We start from the raw sequence: 17,905 nt of genomic DNA on the forward strand, positions 1-17,905 counted from the left end.
CTGTACAGCCCTCTGCTCCCCTTGCTCCTTGCCAGCGTGCAGATGAGGACCATCCCTCTGTACCTTCTTTGAACTTGTTGTAATAGCCACGAGGATAACCAGGGTTAAGAGCCAGCTGTTGTTGGGCTTATATGACAAATGAGAGGTTCAGATGTAAGACTGATAGCAATTAGATTGCCACCTGCTATCGCTTTAATCCGTATCCCAGATTTTTAATTGTTAAGGCAGAAGGGGGGGCTGCTGGCACATGAATACATAAGGACTATCTTAAAAGGCACAAAGTGTCAGGATTGTAGCCCAATCATCACAATTCGGGCTGCCCATTTTGTAGGTTTAGCCTCTACTATGATTTTGGCCTAATTTTTGAGCAGTTTCCTCCTAAGTTTTTTAGGATTGGCATACTCTTGTCCTTCCATCCACCATTTTTTCTATTTATTTGTTTATTTATTTATTTTTAGTAAATGCAGACAATTTCATTTTAGGCTTGGCCAGCACTTTCCAGTTTGGCTTCCTGACAATCTTCTGCTGTCAAGTGGTCTGCATTCATTTGCATTGTGTCTGATTTTCAGCAGGTTCCTTTCTGAGGCCTATTCCTCCTGGCTGTTACCCAGGTGAGCAGTCCTGCTGCAGTCAGAGTGATAATAGCTGTCAGTAATTGGTACTTAAACAGGTTTGTAAGGTCGGGGCTTGCTTCTTCCTCCCAGCTTTGGATAGTGCTAATCTACTTTCTAGTCACGTTTCATCAGAAAAAGAGAACACCAAGAATTTTGAAAGGTTTGCTATCAGCTTCCACAAAGGGATAGCTTGGGAGGAACACGTTGGTTTTGTTGGAGAGACACACAAAATAGACTATGATTTGCATAAAGAGCTGAGAGAGGAGAACTGAATGAGAGATTGAGGGAAGGGGTTTCATTGACTTCAAAGAGTATTGGATCAGATCCATGCAGACCATCTGCAACTTCCTTTGATGCACCAGCAAACTGGAGATAACAACCCTCTCTTCTCCATACATGCCCTGCGTAAGGCATTATGTAGAGAAGGACTTTGAGCCTGGCAGTGGCACAAGCCACTCTTAGAAGAAAATGTAGGTCCATATAATCTGTTTGGGAGAAGCTGGTTTTCCTGTGATCAAATGTTGCAGCAGGTTTGAAAGCAACGTACCCTAGAGGTCACTGCAGAGCAGCCATTTGAGCTGCAATGGGTTCCAAGGGAAAATTCACAAAATATTCTGGAATATTAGATAGTTTTTTAAAATGTATTTTGAGGTGATTCTGAGTAGTCAGTGTCCATCCCTCTTTGAAAGCACCCAACTATATGCCATACCTCCATAGAGCAGGATCCCAAAATTCTACCCTCTTACCGTAGACTGAATGTCACTTCCTTCATGCTACACGCTCCACCTCATATTCCCACCTCCTCCCTATACCATACCTCACCTCGTGAAGTCTTCCTGCTTAGGAGTAGCCCAATCTCATCATCCTGTCTGCATCACATCTCCCCAGCACCCACTGCCCCCTCCCCTCCCCATGGTCTCAACAAATCGCCTTGTTTGTCTTTCTCCATGCAGAAAAACAGTTCTGATGGCAGAGAGGGATAGCTCCCTGCAGCCACTGCTGTAATTGTCACAGGCTTGGAAGTCATCACAAGCACAGCTGAACACCTCTGATCAGCTGTAGTCATCTGTGGAGAGATGCTTAATGGACTTAGTTTAAATACCACGGTATGGGCAGAGTGGAGGAGTTTTGCTGTGTCTCTTTGGAGAAGTTCATCTGTTCTCTCCATTTAGGCAATGTTTTTTAGTTGGCAATTTCTGCATATTCTTGAGGCAGGTGTAGAGCAGGAAGGTGAAATCTTGCAGAAAAGATAAATTGGCACAGGGGTAATAGAAATAAGAATAGTAACAGGACCAAAATAATAAGCCATGATAAGCATTTCTACAGCCCTTTTCATCTGTGCATGTCAAACAATTTGCAAGAGCTAAACAAATTAAGCCTCTCAGCAGTGCTCATATGTCAGAAATACGCAGCTTCTTCCACCTATTGCTTAACTGCTGTCACCCTTGAATTAGGACAGAGAAGCTGTTCATTGCTCAAGGCAATGACGCCTTGCAATTTAGGGTGTGAGAGGCTAACTCAAACTGTAAGACAAGGCACCATTTAGACTCTAGAGTTGGCCAGGCCACCGCCTTACAAAAAGAGCCATGGATCTTTAACACCAAGTGGTCAGGCCCTCAGTTTGACGTCTCAGCTGATAAAACAGGAAAGGTGAAAGCAGGGGCAGAACCAATCTTTTAACAGCTGGCTATAGGAGAAGACAAATTTGTAAACTGAAAGAGGGACAAAGAAAAAACATTTACCCCCTGCTTTTAATAGATATTCATTCATAAAACTAAAGTTAGAAAACTAAAGGCTACAAGGTCATAGAAAGTTACATGTGATCTGGTTTTGGAAAATGCCCTTCTTACAGACCAGGCCCAGAGGCAGAGGCTATTTGTGCTATTGCCAAGGAGAAGTGTCATGGAGGCCCCTTTTTTCCTTCTCTGGGGGCCTAAGGAAACTCCAGCTAGACATATTGTACATGACAAGGTTTAACAACCTTTGTTCATAATGGACCCAAGCATGAATACCCAAGTGCATTCAGGAGAGGCCCAGGACTAAGAGGTAATGTAAAGCCTGAAATAAGGAGGGAACATTTTCTGGATTGGAATAGGGTCATTCCTGGGGCAGTGAATGTATGCGAGTTCATTTTGCAGCTGGTATTCTGATTAACAGTGAGGTCAATCTCCTGAACTTCCCAAGCGTGAACACCTGCTTCTAGCTCTGCTCAGATCCTAGCCCTTCACAAGGCTTTCTCCTTCAATAATCCCAGAAAATGCATAGGTATCCCATGTCTTTGTCAGAACTGTCCCCAAGAGATTTTCACACCAGCGAGGGTTGATCTCAGCTCTCCCATTCCTGAGAGCTCACAGTCAGCTCTTTAGCTGACATCCCCCAGCTGTGTTGTCATCCTTCAGTGCTGACTTCTCTCAAAATGAAAACATGAATTCTTGTCATCTCTGTTTGACTCCAGCACCTTCCTCTGTGATGCCTTTGCCTCTTTCTTGGCAGTTGGGCAACAGTTGCTATTCTTTCCTGTTCCTTCTTGCTATTACAAGATGTCTGGATCCATCTTTGATCTTTCACAAATGACACCTGAGCAAAGATAACTTGGCTGTGGTCCCCATTTCTACATCCCATGCATCAGTTATATGGCAGGGTAGCACAGCCTTTGTTTCCAGAACTAAGCAGGCTACTCAAGCATCCCTTTTGACTTTTTTATTGCCTTTTTCCTGATGTCTGTGGCAGCTCCTCTGTCCTTGATGAGTTTTTCTGGAAGGCACTTTGTAAGTGTCAAACTGTGTGTGCAAAGCAGGCGAGCAGGATGAGCACGGCCAATGTCTGCTCTGCCAACCTTCCCAGAGCCTGCAGGCCAGATCCCCGCAGTCACTTCCAGCACGAGCAGGGAGCTGCAGACGTGGGTGCAGGACTGCATGCTTGCTCATCTCTCTGGCACCAAGGAGAGAGAACTGAGTGTGGAATTAGGAGGGTGTGGAACATGGTGAGGGCGACTGCAGTCAAGAAAGCCAGAGACCAGGGGATATTACAAAGGGATTTCTGAGGAGAGAGGAAGGATACCACAGAGCAATGGGAAAAAACCCAATAAAAAACCAAAACAAAATCACAAAAACACAACAAAAGAGAAGACAGTAAAAGGGAGCACAATAATGGGCATGAATTTCTCTTTCTTCTGCCCCATGGCAAGCTGCCAATCTCTTCCACGCAAATTCCTCAGTGCTACAAAAACCAGCCCTCATGGACACACCTGCCTTGAGACAAATTCTTTTACTCTTGAAAAAATCTGGGCACTTCTTCAATAAAGAGCTTTGCTTCTAAACTGCTTCCTTTGTGAATTTTGGCAGCAGCTCACACTTGGAGAGCTTCTGAGAACCCTTTCTTTAATCAGATTTCCCTGTCCTGCCCCAGGGGACTGTGGGCGAGTCACTTCCCACAGCTGTCCCTCAGCTTCCTGTTCTGTGACATGTGGCTCACCACTGCCTCAGAGGGCTGGGGCTAGGCATCACTTGTGTGTGAAGAGCTGTGAAATCCATGAGGGTGACTGAGCAGTACATGACTTGCGGTGAGGGTCGTGTTACCCTCACTTGGGTGTTGCAGGAGGTGGGACAGGCACAGCAGTATGGTTTAAAACACTTTGCTGCCCAGTGCAAAAAGTCATTAAGTGAATGGGAGAGGAGACAGTTGAGTTGTGCAGTGACAGGACCTATTTCCAAGGTTTAAGACTAGAAAATACAAACGTCCTTAGGAGTACTAGCAAAATAGTCAGGAAAAAAAGCAAAACCTAAGCTGAGAGTTTTTCAGTTCCTTCTCATGCAGGCTGCCTCTGAACCACCTCATGCTGGACATGTTCAAGTGTGGCAAAAATCCTATTTTTGATCTGAGAAAAGTATCCCTTCTTCTCTTGTTCTGATTAAAATCAGACTAGGCTGTCCACAAGCTTAAAAGAGAATCCAAATTATTTGCAGCATGGTGTAACAGAAAAGAGCATCACTACAGTTCTGTGTACACGGCTAAAATAATGGCCATTATGATTTCTGGTGGAAGGAGAGTGAAGTTTCTAGTAATATAAAAGTAACCTCCTCATTCTTTCCTATTTTCTTTCTTTCTTTTCTCTACTTTCTAACCAAGCCCTTATCATCTTCCCTCTGAGAAGGAGGTCAAGTGTTGTTCTTTATGAGTCAAAGTTGCCCAAGTTGGCTTAGCTTCGGTTTTAATACCATAGCTGGAAAAACATATGGTAAGTTTACCTCCTCTCTTTTGATAATTTACACTCTCACCCTCCAAAACGATCAAGTACCAAAACAACTTTCAGGAAAAGCAGGGTCTGAAGATATGGATACTGTTATGAGCCATGCAAATTCTTATTCTGGTTTGGCTGCAAATTTAATTTGAAGTCTTGAGCAAGTCAATTAAATTCTTCTCATCAAATTTTCTCTCAGTAAAATTGAGAATAGTTACTTGCCTGGTAGACATGCTGTAAAGATTAAGAAAGTTTTCAAATAGTTTATTTAAGATGTTAAAATCTCTTAAGAATTATGTAGAAATCTCAATTAGGATTTATAAAAGGGTTATTTAAAAACACAAGGGGATAAAAAGTATCATAACTGAAACTAATTAATGAAATAATCATGTTGAAAAACTTCTCAGATGTGAAGGGTGGAATATAAACCTGCAGTTGCCTGGCAGAGTATATTCAGCTCAGAGAGGCAACTGCTCATTACTCCCTACGGTGGAACAAAGTCATTGCAGATACATGAGGAAATTCTTGTAGCCTATGATACTCTTTAACGGTGTCTTCCATTATTATCGGTCTTCATTATTCATGATCTTAAAACACTTTGGGCCTTTAGTTGGGATCTGTCCTGGTGTGGTTGGTACCACAGATACAGAAGATAATGAAGTACACTGCCCCAAAGTTTTCGTCAGAGGCCCTGAATGTCCAGCAGTTTAAAGGTGATGTGCCATTACTCTTGATGATACACATGGTCAAAGACAAACTTTCTCCTTTTTCCCTGTTTCATTTGGAGCAGAACAAGGTTGCTTAGCTCAGTGCCTAGTTTCTCAGGGGCTTTATTGTGTTTTCTTGGCGACATATCAGTGTAGTGCAGGTCAAGTGCTGTTCTTGAAAACATGGGTCTGTTCATACGATTATGTATCTGTAATATTGCACAAGCTAAACTGGAGTCTTACAGGACTCTTTCTTCAGGTAATCCTGCCATATGAGTGAGGAGGCACCAGCTGCTCCTGATCCCAAACATCCAGTTGCATACAATTATGTTTATAGGTGTAAAACAAATGTGCTCTCTCCAGGCAAGATTCCTCTGTCAATAGTAGCTATTAACTTGCCCGTTCACTAAGAGTGGATCTCCACCAACCATGTATATCCAAGGTACCAAACTGAGCATGGTTTGCACATGTCTGTGTGGACACTGGTTTTGTCAGCTTCATGGTCTATTTTGTGTGGTACTCTCATCCATAAAAGGTGTTGTGAGACCTGGTATCTCTGGGGATAGGAAAAAATCAGATATTTTGCCAGCTCTCTTCTACTTTCTGCCATTTGCAGAAATGCGGAGTATTTCCATCTGGTCTCCCACCAAAAGTCACTGTACTAAGGCAAGTCCCAGCTTCTCCACCAGCACTTGGCTGAACACAGGAGTACAGTTGGGAACACCTTCCTCCTTTCTGAGAGAACCCTGTCCTTTTGGAAAAGGCAAGAAGAGGGCTGCCTGACTAAAGAATGCCTTTAAATGTCAAATATCCTTTCCAGTAGCTTTGCAATAGATTTTAGGAAAACCAAATAGCAGATGAAAGTATATCAGGACAGGAGGGCACATGAATTCAGAGCATGTGAAGATGCTGATTTCTGTACAACCTGTGAAGACACTTGAGAGCAGAGTGGGCATGTACGGCCTGGTCAGAGCAGGCAGGGGACAGCAGGAGGTGATTCAAGGGCACCTGTGCGTGGCAGAGCACAGTGCAGCACAGGCACAGCAAGCACCATGCTGTTGCTGTTAACAGACACCTCTGATGACAATGCGACTTTCACTGTCTACGACACTACATAAAACCAGCAGCAGTGTCTGCTTTATTCAAGCTGCTTCACACGTCTGGTGGCCTTTGTGCCATTCTGGTGTAGGTTGGCTGTAGCAATCACTGTCTCTGATGTTTTTAAAAGCTACAGAATTGTAAAGTTCTCCTGTAGAAAGTACAGGAGAATGGAAAACTGCAGAGCTCCAAGACAGAAGGACTAAAAGTAAATTCAGTGCAATAGAGGTCCGTTGAAAAGATTTAAGACTACACTAGTAAATGAACACATCCTTTTTATTACTGAGGCAACCAAAGTGGGGAGAATGGAAACAGTCTGTTATAGGTAAAGCCAAATGAGATGTTGCCTAGTAACTCTCAGCAGGGAAGCATTTAAACCCAGCCAGTTTAGTGAAGCTGATGTTCTGACTCAGAGATTATTTTCTCTGGAAAAAAAATCTGAAAGCAGGAAAGCTCAATTTAACAAAAATAGGATTTATTTTTCTGTTAGAGCAAACCATAATGACAGTGCTTGGGAGAATACAGAAGTATTTACAAACTTGTACAAGGAAGAACAGATAAGGCATGTTTTCAGCAAAAGCATAATTTTACTGAACCTGTTTTTTGATGCCGACTTATTTTCCCCAAATACAGTAAATTTCACATTCATTTTTATTTTTGGATTCTGAAATACATAAGTGATAACAGAAGTCTGGAAATACTACACATATCATTACATTATTATCATATTATTGCTGCAAGACAAAGTTCCTGGAGTAAACCCTATTTCAGCTCTGCTATTGGACACAGAATCAAAATAATTGATTTTAAAGAAGAAAGACTCAGTGTCTCCACTGGTTCCATTGCCTGGAATAGTTTTAATTAGGCCCTCCTTCAGCACTTTGCTTTCGTGGGTTCATGGAAAAGTCACTTGGCTTGGCTAAAGGTCTCTCACATTAGGGGGAAAAAAAACCCCCCAAACCTTATTTGAAGATTCATATTATTTTTGCTTCTCTTTAGAAAGATATGATGATTTTACAGAAGTATAAGCTGTGGCATGATCAGCCATTTTCAACATCAGTTGTGTTCCTGGGTGCCACAATTACTGGTCAGAATAGACAGTCAGTTTCAGGAGAGCACATCATTTCAGCAGCCTCAATAGAGTTAATAATGATAGTTATTAAAGTGAAATATTGCACAGATTTTTTTAATGAAAAAATACAATAAGCAGATCAAAACATCGCACTAACCATGAAAAGACAGACCGCAAAAGAGTTATGACAAAAATATGTATTTTATTAACAAAGATAATAGCTGGAAAACAAAGCTACTATGGCTTAAGTACTAAAATTTGGGTTATATATTAAAAGCATGAGAATTTTTCACAAGCATGCTGTACAAGCAGAGAAAGGACATTCTGTAAGCCACAGAGATCCACTTCTCACTGACCAGAGCCTGGTTTGAAGTTTAATGAAACACTGTTGATACAGAACCTCTGCCCAGAAGGTGTGGGACCATCATCAAACACATGGCCTAGATGGGCGTCACACTGCAACAGAAATTATTACCATGTTATTATTGCATTATTACAGAATCACAGAATCAATTATGTTGGAAAAGACCTCTCAGATCAGAGTACAACGTTTGACTGATCACCATCTTGTCAACTAGACCACGGCACTCAGTGCTGCATCCAGTCATTTCTTGAACACTTCCAGCAATGGTGATTCTACCACCTCCTTGGGCAGCCCACTCCAGTGATTAACAATCCTTTTCGTGAAGAAATTCCCCCTGATGTCCAGCCTGAACCTCCCCTGGTGCAGCTTGAGGTTATGTCCTCTTGTCCTATTGCTAGTTGCCTGGGAGAAGAGACCGAACCCCACCTGGCTACACTCTCCTTTCAGGCAGCTGTAGAGAGCGATAAGGTCATCCCTGAGTCTCCTTTTCTCCAGGCTGAACACCCCCAGCTCCCTCAGCTGATCCTCATAGGAGTTGCCCTCTAGGCCCATCACCAGCTTCGCTGCCCTTCTCTGTACTCGCCCCAGCACCTCAATGCCCTTCCTGAACTGAGGGGCCCAAAACTGAAAATGGTACTGGAGGTGCAGCCTCACTAGTGCCAAGTACAGGGGGAAGAATCACTTTCCCACTCCTGCTGGCCACACTATTGCTGATACAGGCCAGGATGCCACTGGCCTTCTTGGCCACCTGAGCACTGCTGGCTCATGTTCAGCTGCTGTTGACCAGCACCCCCAGGTGCTTTTCTGCTGGGCAGCTTTCCAGCCACTCTTCCCCCAGCCTGTAGAGTTGCACAGGGTTGTTGTGATCCCAAGGGCAGAATCCAGCACTTGGCCTTGTTGAACCTTGTAACATTGGCCTCTTCCCATTGATCCAGCCTGTCCAGATCTCTCCTCAGAGCCCTCCTACCTTCCAGTAGATCAACAGTCCTACCCAACTTGCTGTCGTCTGTGAATTTACTGAGGATACTCTTGATCCCCTTGTCCAGATCATCACTAAAGACACTAAACAGGACTGGACCCAATACTGAGCCCTGGGGAACACCCCTGGTGACTGGAAACCATTATTATTGCATTATTACCACTTTAATTATGGACTACCATTATGATGGTACCTACTGTGCTATCCTGAATTAAGAAAGTAATCACCTCTGGCCAGCAGGCAAATACCTGCCTCCCAAACAAGCAGATCCCAGAAGAGGAAGTCAAAAAGGTATTAGTGCCAGAAAGTATAAAGGAAATAAATGGAAGTATCTAGACTTCTCAATATATTATGAAAATTTCATTTAGGACAGTCACTGTAGGTCCTTCTCATAGATTAACTGAGGATTCTCCCTCCTCCAAATAACTGATGTAAAAAAATTAGACTCAGTATAGCTATCAGTGGCTCATTATAAAATTGGAAGGTTGTCTTCAGATGGGAGTTCTTGAAAGATGCTTGCTGCATATTGCTGCAAACCTGAACTCTACCAAGATAACGGACTGCAGCAAATGCTTGTTACGTTTGCAGATGTACCTAATCCTGCTAGAAGGGCTGCAGGCACACTGAAGGACAGCATTAAAAATCTTAACAGTTTAAGAAAAAAAGACACACACAGACAATAAAAAACCAAATCCAAGATGCAATTCATCAGTCTCAATTGCATACTTTTATACCTTAACAAAAATAATAAACAGGTTCAGAGCTGGGAAGAAATGGTTAGGGGTGGCAGTTCTTTAGGAAAGGACCTGGGTTTTGCAGCATGTCCCGAAACAAGTGTGTGTCATGGGCTGTGGAAAGGTAAAGGTGTAAGGACAGGAACACCATTTACAAAACACCTGAACAGCCCCCAACCTCTGATGCAGGCTGGGCCCAGCTGCAGCACTATGTCCAGCTTTGCACTGTACTTGGAGAAGGAAAACGGTCAATTGGAAAAAATGCAAAAGAGAGCAACAGGACGATCAGTACACTAAAAAACACTGCATAAAAAGAAACATTTGAAGGAACTGAACCTTTCTAGTCTAGAAAAGAGATGATTGAGGGAGTCAAAACACCTATCAAAAATAGAAGGTGGCTTCTGTGAACCATGAGAATCCACAGAAAATAGCTGTGGAGATGCAGGGCACAGCCACCACCATGCAGGGCAAAGAGTAATAAGCTTCAACAGCTGCAAACAGTATTTTCCCCAATGTCGAACCAACAGTAGGAAGATACACAGGTTACAACTCACTACCTAGTAAGGCTGTGTTATGTCCGTCTCTGCATATTTTAAGAACATCTTCAGCAAATATTTTGCAGCTGAACTAGGAGTAACTGTCCCTGTGATGAGCCAAATGCACGGTCCCTATCACAGAGTCTCTTCTACCGTCTCTTGTCACACCCTGCATTGCACCTGAGGTCCTTTCAGTAAATTTTCTGTCTAAATTTTCAGGCCTTGGCTATACTTGCACAACTACATTCCCCAGTCACATACTTTTCTTCCCACCAAACTGACTGCCTATATTTGATACTCTACTCATGTTTCATGCCAAGAAGTCAGACAGAATGGTTCCAGTGATACTGTAATTCTCACTGTTGTATTGAGATAGATTCCTTCATGGGCACAAAGAAAACATATTTGTTAAGATCTGTGTCTTTGCATATTGTTTTCAAAATAAACATACCTGTTTGCAGACAACTTCAGTTCTAGCTAATCCCAATGAGTTATCTGGTCGTCTCATGATATTGGTATTACTTTCATCTCTGCCACAAGTACCATAAGCCTCAGAAAACGATGGCCATCCACTCCCAGAATTGTACTTCTTTTCTGAGCTACAGAGGAAACCAGATTTTCTTGTTAATTAATAACTGAGATGTTACAAAAAAGTCTGGTTCTATTAAGAACATTGGCTTTTCTCCTCATTCCTGTCTTGTACCACTATTAATAATATTTGCACAGTAGAAGTTTTCTCACTGGCATCAGACTGTGCTGGAAACTCTTTTCCAAAGGGAATTCTCAATCAGCCCACAGCAGGAGATTCTGCCTCACTGTTTCTATTTCAATGACAGGTTGGCATTTCATAAAGCTTGGAAAAGGGTTTTCCCAACAACTGAGCATGGTGTTTAGCTGAATTACACCTACTAAGCTGCAGTTCAAAGCCTGGCCCAATACAGCACAATCTCAGAAAGTTTACAAGGAGAAACGAAGAATGGACAATGGTTGGGTTGGCCCACCAGACCAGGTTCACACCTGATATTGATGGCTTTGTCTGGCAGTCAGCCATCAAGCTAGTTTTGAAAATCAAACAGAGCCTTGCTCAAACCATCAATCAACCCATGAGAAATCTTCACAGCACAAAGATCTACTTTTCCCAAGAGATAATTGCAGTAATCAGAAACAGTATTACACACTGTCAACTTGTGGATTGCCTCCTGTTAACATCTAGGATGACCAACACTGTTTAGCTGCATGTTAAAACCTAAAGTGTATTGGAAAACACGATCAGAAAATATTTTTGGGATTTAGTACAGAAATGAGATAATCCCTCCTATTTAAAACTGAGCAAGCTTTAATAGCAATATGGACTTTCTCCTATTAAAGAGGGACCTCTATAGAGTGAGCTAGAACAAGAAAGGAAGATAGATTCACATACTTCTCAGATAAGTGGGCTGGAGACTCACCTCGACCATTTCCTCTCGATTTCTCAAGTTTTTTCCCAGTTTCACAAACTCAATGCTCTTACTGGCATCTAGTGGTGGATGGAGACATCAACACCAGTAACAGCTCTTGGTCAAAGGGATTAGTCCGTTATTTAAGACAGGATTTAAAACAAAGTATGTAGTGCATATCGTATATTTTGGTGGGATATTAATACAGTGAATAAAAAACTAAAAATAGATTGCAGTGCCTTTTAAAAAGACAAGACTAACAAGCTAGGCAAAAAGCTTAAAACATCCAACCCAAAGAACAGTGTGTGCGTCAGCATGAGTTTTATAATCATCTGTACAGCGTTGTCTTTGAGTAATGCAACTCTGGAAATAAAAGAGGATTTGCAAGCACAGAATGACCAAAGGCTAGTTTTCATGAGGGCTGTTGCTTAGTCCTTTACATCAATGCACAAATACCCATAAGAAATGCTCTCCTTCCTCCTCCTCCTCCTCCTCCTCTCCATAAAACTGGAGAGAAACAGGACACAGTACAGAAGAAGGCTGCACTGAAGCAAATGTAGTTTGTGGACTCTGCCTTTGTATGTGAAGGTCCTTAGGGCTCCAGCACTATTTCTTTCCAACCAAAGAGGGCTGCCTGCTTTCCCTGCTACAAAAACACATTAACACTGTGCCTGCCAGCCACCGAGTCCCCAAGAATAACCTGGAGGACCACATATCTGTACACGACTTCTGAGTTTCCCTGACATATATCTGTTTTGATTCCTTTTTATTAGAACTCTATTTTTTGACACAGGAGTCCTTATGTTTATTCATACATAGATACAAAGATCCTCTCTAAAACCCCATAGAGTCACGGAAGGTCTTTAACGCTATGTGGGTTTTGCATCTGACCCTGACTGACTCTGTCCCTTACATGTCACTCACAATATTTAAGTTTATTGTAGATGTTTTCCACTGCTACAGGAACAATCCTTTGAGCTGTTAAATTAGCTCTCAACAGAAATGGCCTCTGTGTGGTTTTATTAACAGTAATATCACTTAGATTCCCTAATAGAAACATTTTAGTACCCAAAAATATTGCTGTTCAAGATAATATTTGTCCTTTGAAGTATTTCACCACTTAATTTATGGATAAATGGACTTTCCCTAAACATATGCATTAGATTAGCCTTCGACACGCCATTCCTCCAGCACATGTCATTTACTTTGATCCCTATTTCAGTCATCCTGGATGGAATCCAGATAATTCTAAAAAGTGCTTTTTGCTGTATGAATCTCAGCTGTAGGTTTATGGTTTGATGAAGGTTTGAGATTTAATTAAAGCACCACAATTTGCTATCTATAAAGGTTAGGGGCTTGTTCCGTGTATTTCCAACTCTTTCAAACGAATATTTGGTAGCAGAAGGTAATAAATTCTGGTATAAATGTATACAAACATGTTTCAAAAAAAGGAAGAAATACTTCATGTTTACCTGTACCTAATGATCTAATGCATTTGAAAAAGAAAGGACATTTTAAATGGATTAGGAAATAAATATGATGAATGAATCTCTTATCCAATACCATTTCCCCCCCTCATTTTTAGTGTTCTCCACAACATAATACATCAGTGGAAAACATATTTTTGGACCATTTTGCACATTTAATAATTTCAAATATTCTTACAAGGCTCTTTTTCTGATAGTTTATTTTTTTTGTCTGTGAGGCTCAGCATTATCTTGTGCTTTAAACAAAAGTACTTATATTCTCTGAGAGCTGGATAGTGCAAAAAGCAGCCTGACTGGTTATATTGTCATTTTGTTACTAGTTTAGCAGCAGAAGCAATTCCCTCCAGTGCTTCTCTCTTCATGTTGATCTGTCAATATCTACTGTCTAATATAAAAGATGCTGAAATTGAAGGAAAATTTAAAGGAATTGAAGGAACTCTTCCACTGCTTAGTAATTCAAAATTTCTCTAATTTATCTGAATTTCCCAGAGGTATTATTAGGTTTTGTATTTGTCTTCAGAATATTTTGTAATGCTGGCACTTTGGAAATAAATTTATTTAAAAGTGTTTATTAGCAAACCTCTACAGAAAAAGATACATTTAAGCAAATGCATATTTGCGTAACAACAGTTTTCTATACTCCAAAGAAAAATTAATCATTCAAAATGATCAGCCTCCATTTTTACCATTTAATTGCTTAGTTTAGGTTTACTTTCAATACAGCCACTACATTTTCCCCTCCTTTCTTACTATCCAGATCTCTTGTTCCTCAGCTTCCCATCTGAAGCTCTGATTTGCAATGCATCCTTTAAAGTCTTCATAAACATGGGCATATCAGCCGCATTTCATTGAATTGGGAATAATAATAAAAAAGGGTTATTTTCTAGAACAAAACCAAAAGAAACTGTCTTTTCTGGTTCAGTTACAGAGAACAGAACACCTACTGCACATCCTACTCCAAGGCACTCTATTTCCTTTTACTTAGATGTTAATGAAGTTGCAAAATATATAGTATTGTAAAGAGCACCAGGGTTAACAGCACAGTCATTTGCAGTCAGGTTTTAAAAAGTAGATGTAAGCAAAAAAGTAGGAATAGTGGAATGCAATTAAGGAACAAGTTGGGGGTGGGGGTCTTAGCTTCAGTGTGAGGGACCCAGCAATAAGACCATCACAACAGCGAGACAAAGGCAGACCAAAGGTCTCCGTAGCCCAGCAGCATGAGTGGTAAAGATGACTTTGGAGGAGCACACACAGTGATAGTAATGCACAAATACACATAATTTGTGGCAGCCTGTGGTTTAAGGACCTCTTAGACAGAGAATTATTATCAACCCAAAAGAACAGTGTGTGGCAGGAGAAACAGACAGACCATAATGTAGCAACTGTCTGCTGGCCACTGGAGACCTCACAAGCTCAAGAAAAGGCGTACCATGTGTTTGTATCAACACAGGTATCCTGGAGGTCTTATACGTAGGGACTGTCCTTCTTTCCATTCCTCCTCCTTTTCACTTCTGCTCATGAAAAGACACTGCCCTTCCTGCCACAATTAGGGCTTGTTAAAGACACTTTGAAATCCTAAGGATGTTACCTGAAGAGTGGGGCATTGCAGCACACGCAGTAGTATATTCCCGATTCTGTGTTATTCAGATAGATCCCACTAAATGGCTTTTTAAAAGGAAGGAAAAAAGAGAAGTTAATAATGCAGGTCTTTGAAAGCTCACCATCTGGAACAAGCATGTAGGAATCAGATTCAAAACAGGAGAAAAACCATAAAAAGAAGGCTTCACAGGGGGGCTTTGAAGAACAAACATTACCAGCCCAAAGAAATGAAGGGGAGGATGCCTTTGGATTAATAGTGAAGAAAGACTACCCCCTACCCCCGGAAACCTTGAGACCAGTCAGATGCATAAATCATCCAGGTACCAGGGATGGAGTCGTGACCTCCGAGGAACTGGTGAAATGTGCAGGATCCCAAAGACCATGGCTCTGCTATGGAGTGCCACAACTTTAAAGTGGCTCTACAAAGGGACTCTCCTCCTTCCTGCATGGTCTGGAACTCAGATCCTTATTTTACAGATATGAATTTGGGCAGTTAACTGATTTAATCCCATGGTACATGCTCCATGCATGCAGAAGTCCTGGCTCTGGGCTGTGGATGCCAGTGCTCCATCCACATCACTACATGGCCTCCATCACAGAAGGAAACAAAGTATGGGGACAAGGTAGGTGGGTGATCTGGCACGAGGGATAACCCATCTCTTGAATGGAGTGCTATGTATAATATTTCTATGGCTAATCTATATATGGTCAAAAAAAGGAGACTACAGGACAAAAATACAATTTCCCTCCCCTCTGGAGAGGCCTCCACAACTGCCACACAGACTGCTGAGCTGGCAGCAAAGTATCCCAGGAAAAAACCCAATAAAATATGAAAAGAATGCAGAATGCTTTTTCATCTTCAAACCAGTCTGTGTCAGAACAAAATCCACCTCATTCAGTATATTGAGCCTAACTTTCATCAACAGGAAGGCAGGGGAAATCCTGTGAAGCAACTGAGTGGTCACAGCTCCCCAAAGCAGGTTTTTCTCAGCCCAGCAGGCTGAGGAGGTTGTTTACCCTTGGACAGCATTAGTGCCTTTGCTTACCGGTTCAGTTCCCTTTTGTCTTGTAACATAGAATTGCTCCGGAGTCAATTTCTTTTTCCAGTCTGTAGCAGCACTTGCTTCAGCTTGTTTAGTCAGAGACCCTTTGTCTTCAATTAGATGCAGAAAGATAATTTGTATTATTTTCAACACCATTTTAACTTAGACTGCGTTGATGCTTTCCATCATCATCTTAGTTCTCCCCAAGTTTCTATGGGTACAGACAGAGCACAGCAAGCAATTCAGGGACATGAGCAGGGGGGAATGCAGGATGTTGCATCTGCTTTCCATTTGACGTGCTACATCCAGAGAGCAGCTCCAGCAAAACACTTGGGAAGGCTTATAATAGAAACAGGCACCTATGACCCAAAATACCTCCCACTCTCCCTGCACAACCCTCTATTCTGGCTTGGGATAACTGCTCATGCAGTGCTCCTGCTCCTTCCTCATCCCTGGGTATCACTAAAAGCTTTGGAGTTTGTCTCTTGGAAACCCTCAGAAACCAGAACTAATGTTCATCTATGAGCCGTTGAAGACCAGCAACTTTCACAGGCCCCAATGAAAAGCAGTGCTAAGAAGGAACACTGGAAGAAAGAAACACCTAGAGACCAAGAGAAAGGGGCTGTAGTTAAGTGAGGGACACACAACAGGAGGGAAGAAGTCACCCACTATAGCGCAAAACTCCAACAACGCCTCCTGTGAGTCTGTACACACCATGTAGAACATTTATGGTGGTATGGAATTGGCAAAGAATTAATAGATTGGCTGAAAAACAGCGAGTAAAATAGATTAATACCTTCCTAATCAAAAAGTCTGAGGTGGGGAACTACTTCCCCGCCTATCTCCCATCATCACAGGATCTCTGAAAACCAATCAGCTCCTGAGGATGCTTGCATGCGCTCATCTCTTGCAATGCAGGGGTGAGATTTGGCGGGGTGGGGTGTGTGTGTGTGAATTTGAAAATTATAGTTTAACCAAAAACCCTAGAGTTTAGCCGGCCAGTTCAAGAGGAAAACCTACAGCATGCTAACCGGCCAGAAGACACCGAGGACGGGGATGCCCTCCCCTTGGAGGGCAGCTCCTGCTCCTTCCCCCCATTCCCAAGCTCCAGGCGGGGGATTACCTGTGCCTCTGGGTACCCGTGCCCCTGTGGGTCCCTGTGGGGGGTACCCGTGCCCCTGTGGGTACCCATGCTCCTGGGGTACCTGTGCCCCTGTGGATACCCGTGCTCCAGGGGTACCCGTGCCCCTGTGGGTCCCTGTGGGGGGTACCTGTGCCCCTGTAGATACCCGTGCTCTGAGGGTACCTGTGCCCCTGTGGATACCCATGCTCCGGGGGTACCCGTGCCCCTGCGGATATCCGTGCCCCTGTGGGTACCCGTACCCCTGTGGGTCCCTGTGGAGGGTACCCGTGCCCCGGGGGTACCTGTGCCCCTGTGGGTCCCTGTGGGGGGTACCCGTGCCCCTGTGGCACCCGTGCCCCGGGGGTACCTGTGCCCCTGTGGGCAGCGCGGGCGCAGCCGCCGGAGCGGAGCAGGACGAGGCGGAGGCCGCAGGTTCCGAGCACCCTCAGGGGCAGCCGCGCCGCCATGTCCGGGGGGCGGGACCGGGCAATGCGCCGGGCGCGTCTGATCCGTGCGCTCAGCCTGAGCTGTCAGACCTTATAAAAGCAATGAGTAAAGAATTCGCTTAAATGCCGATGCAGCATTTGCAGGTAAAGGTTTCGATCGCTTCTTACTGAGAGGCAAAGAGATCAGCTTAAAAAATCAACAATCGCTACAGCCATAAATATAACAAAATCCTGCTGAGACGTTTGCTTGCAGCCATTGCAGGTTGTTTTTAAGGAGAACAAGTCAGGTGCTTGCATGCCAAAGTGCTCTTGCTGTGTGGGTGCACGTTACAGGCATTGCTCTCGCTGATCGAGGGATGGCGAAGGTGCTCTGCTGTCTGAGGGGTACTTGTTAGCAGGTGCGATTTGCAGTCACAGCTGCTTTGAC

The 17,905-nt window shown here is 43.1% G+C and overlaps 1 protein-coding gene across 1 annotated transcript; it reads right to left on the reverse strand.

Annotated features, from left to right (window-relative positions):
- Window positions 1–7,113: 7,113 nt before the first annotated feature.
- MSRB2 (methionine sulfoxide reductase B2) lies at window positions 7,114–17,802 on the reverse strand (the record flags this gene model as incomplete). Its single annotated transcript, XM_027695621.1, is given in 6 exon segments — window positions 7,114–8,187; window positions 10,796–10,943; window positions 14,856–14,932; window positions 15,913–16,019; window positions 17,400–17,568; window positions 17,647–17,802. Coding segments are annotated over 6 exon segments (765 nt in total), but the record flags the coding sequence as incomplete, so codon positions are not given.
- Between the last annotated feature and the right edge of the window lie 103 nt (window positions 17,803–17,905).

This window comes from Neopelma chrysocephalum, unplaced genomic scaffold (assembly GCF_003984885.1).
Source record: "Neopelma chrysocephalum unplaced genomic scaffold, ASM398488v2 Primary Assembly neopelma1_102, whole genome shotgun sequence".
Taxonomy (NCBI): domain Eukaryota; kingdom Metazoa; phylum Chordata; class Aves; order Passeriformes; family Pipridae; genus Neopelma; species Neopelma chrysocephalum.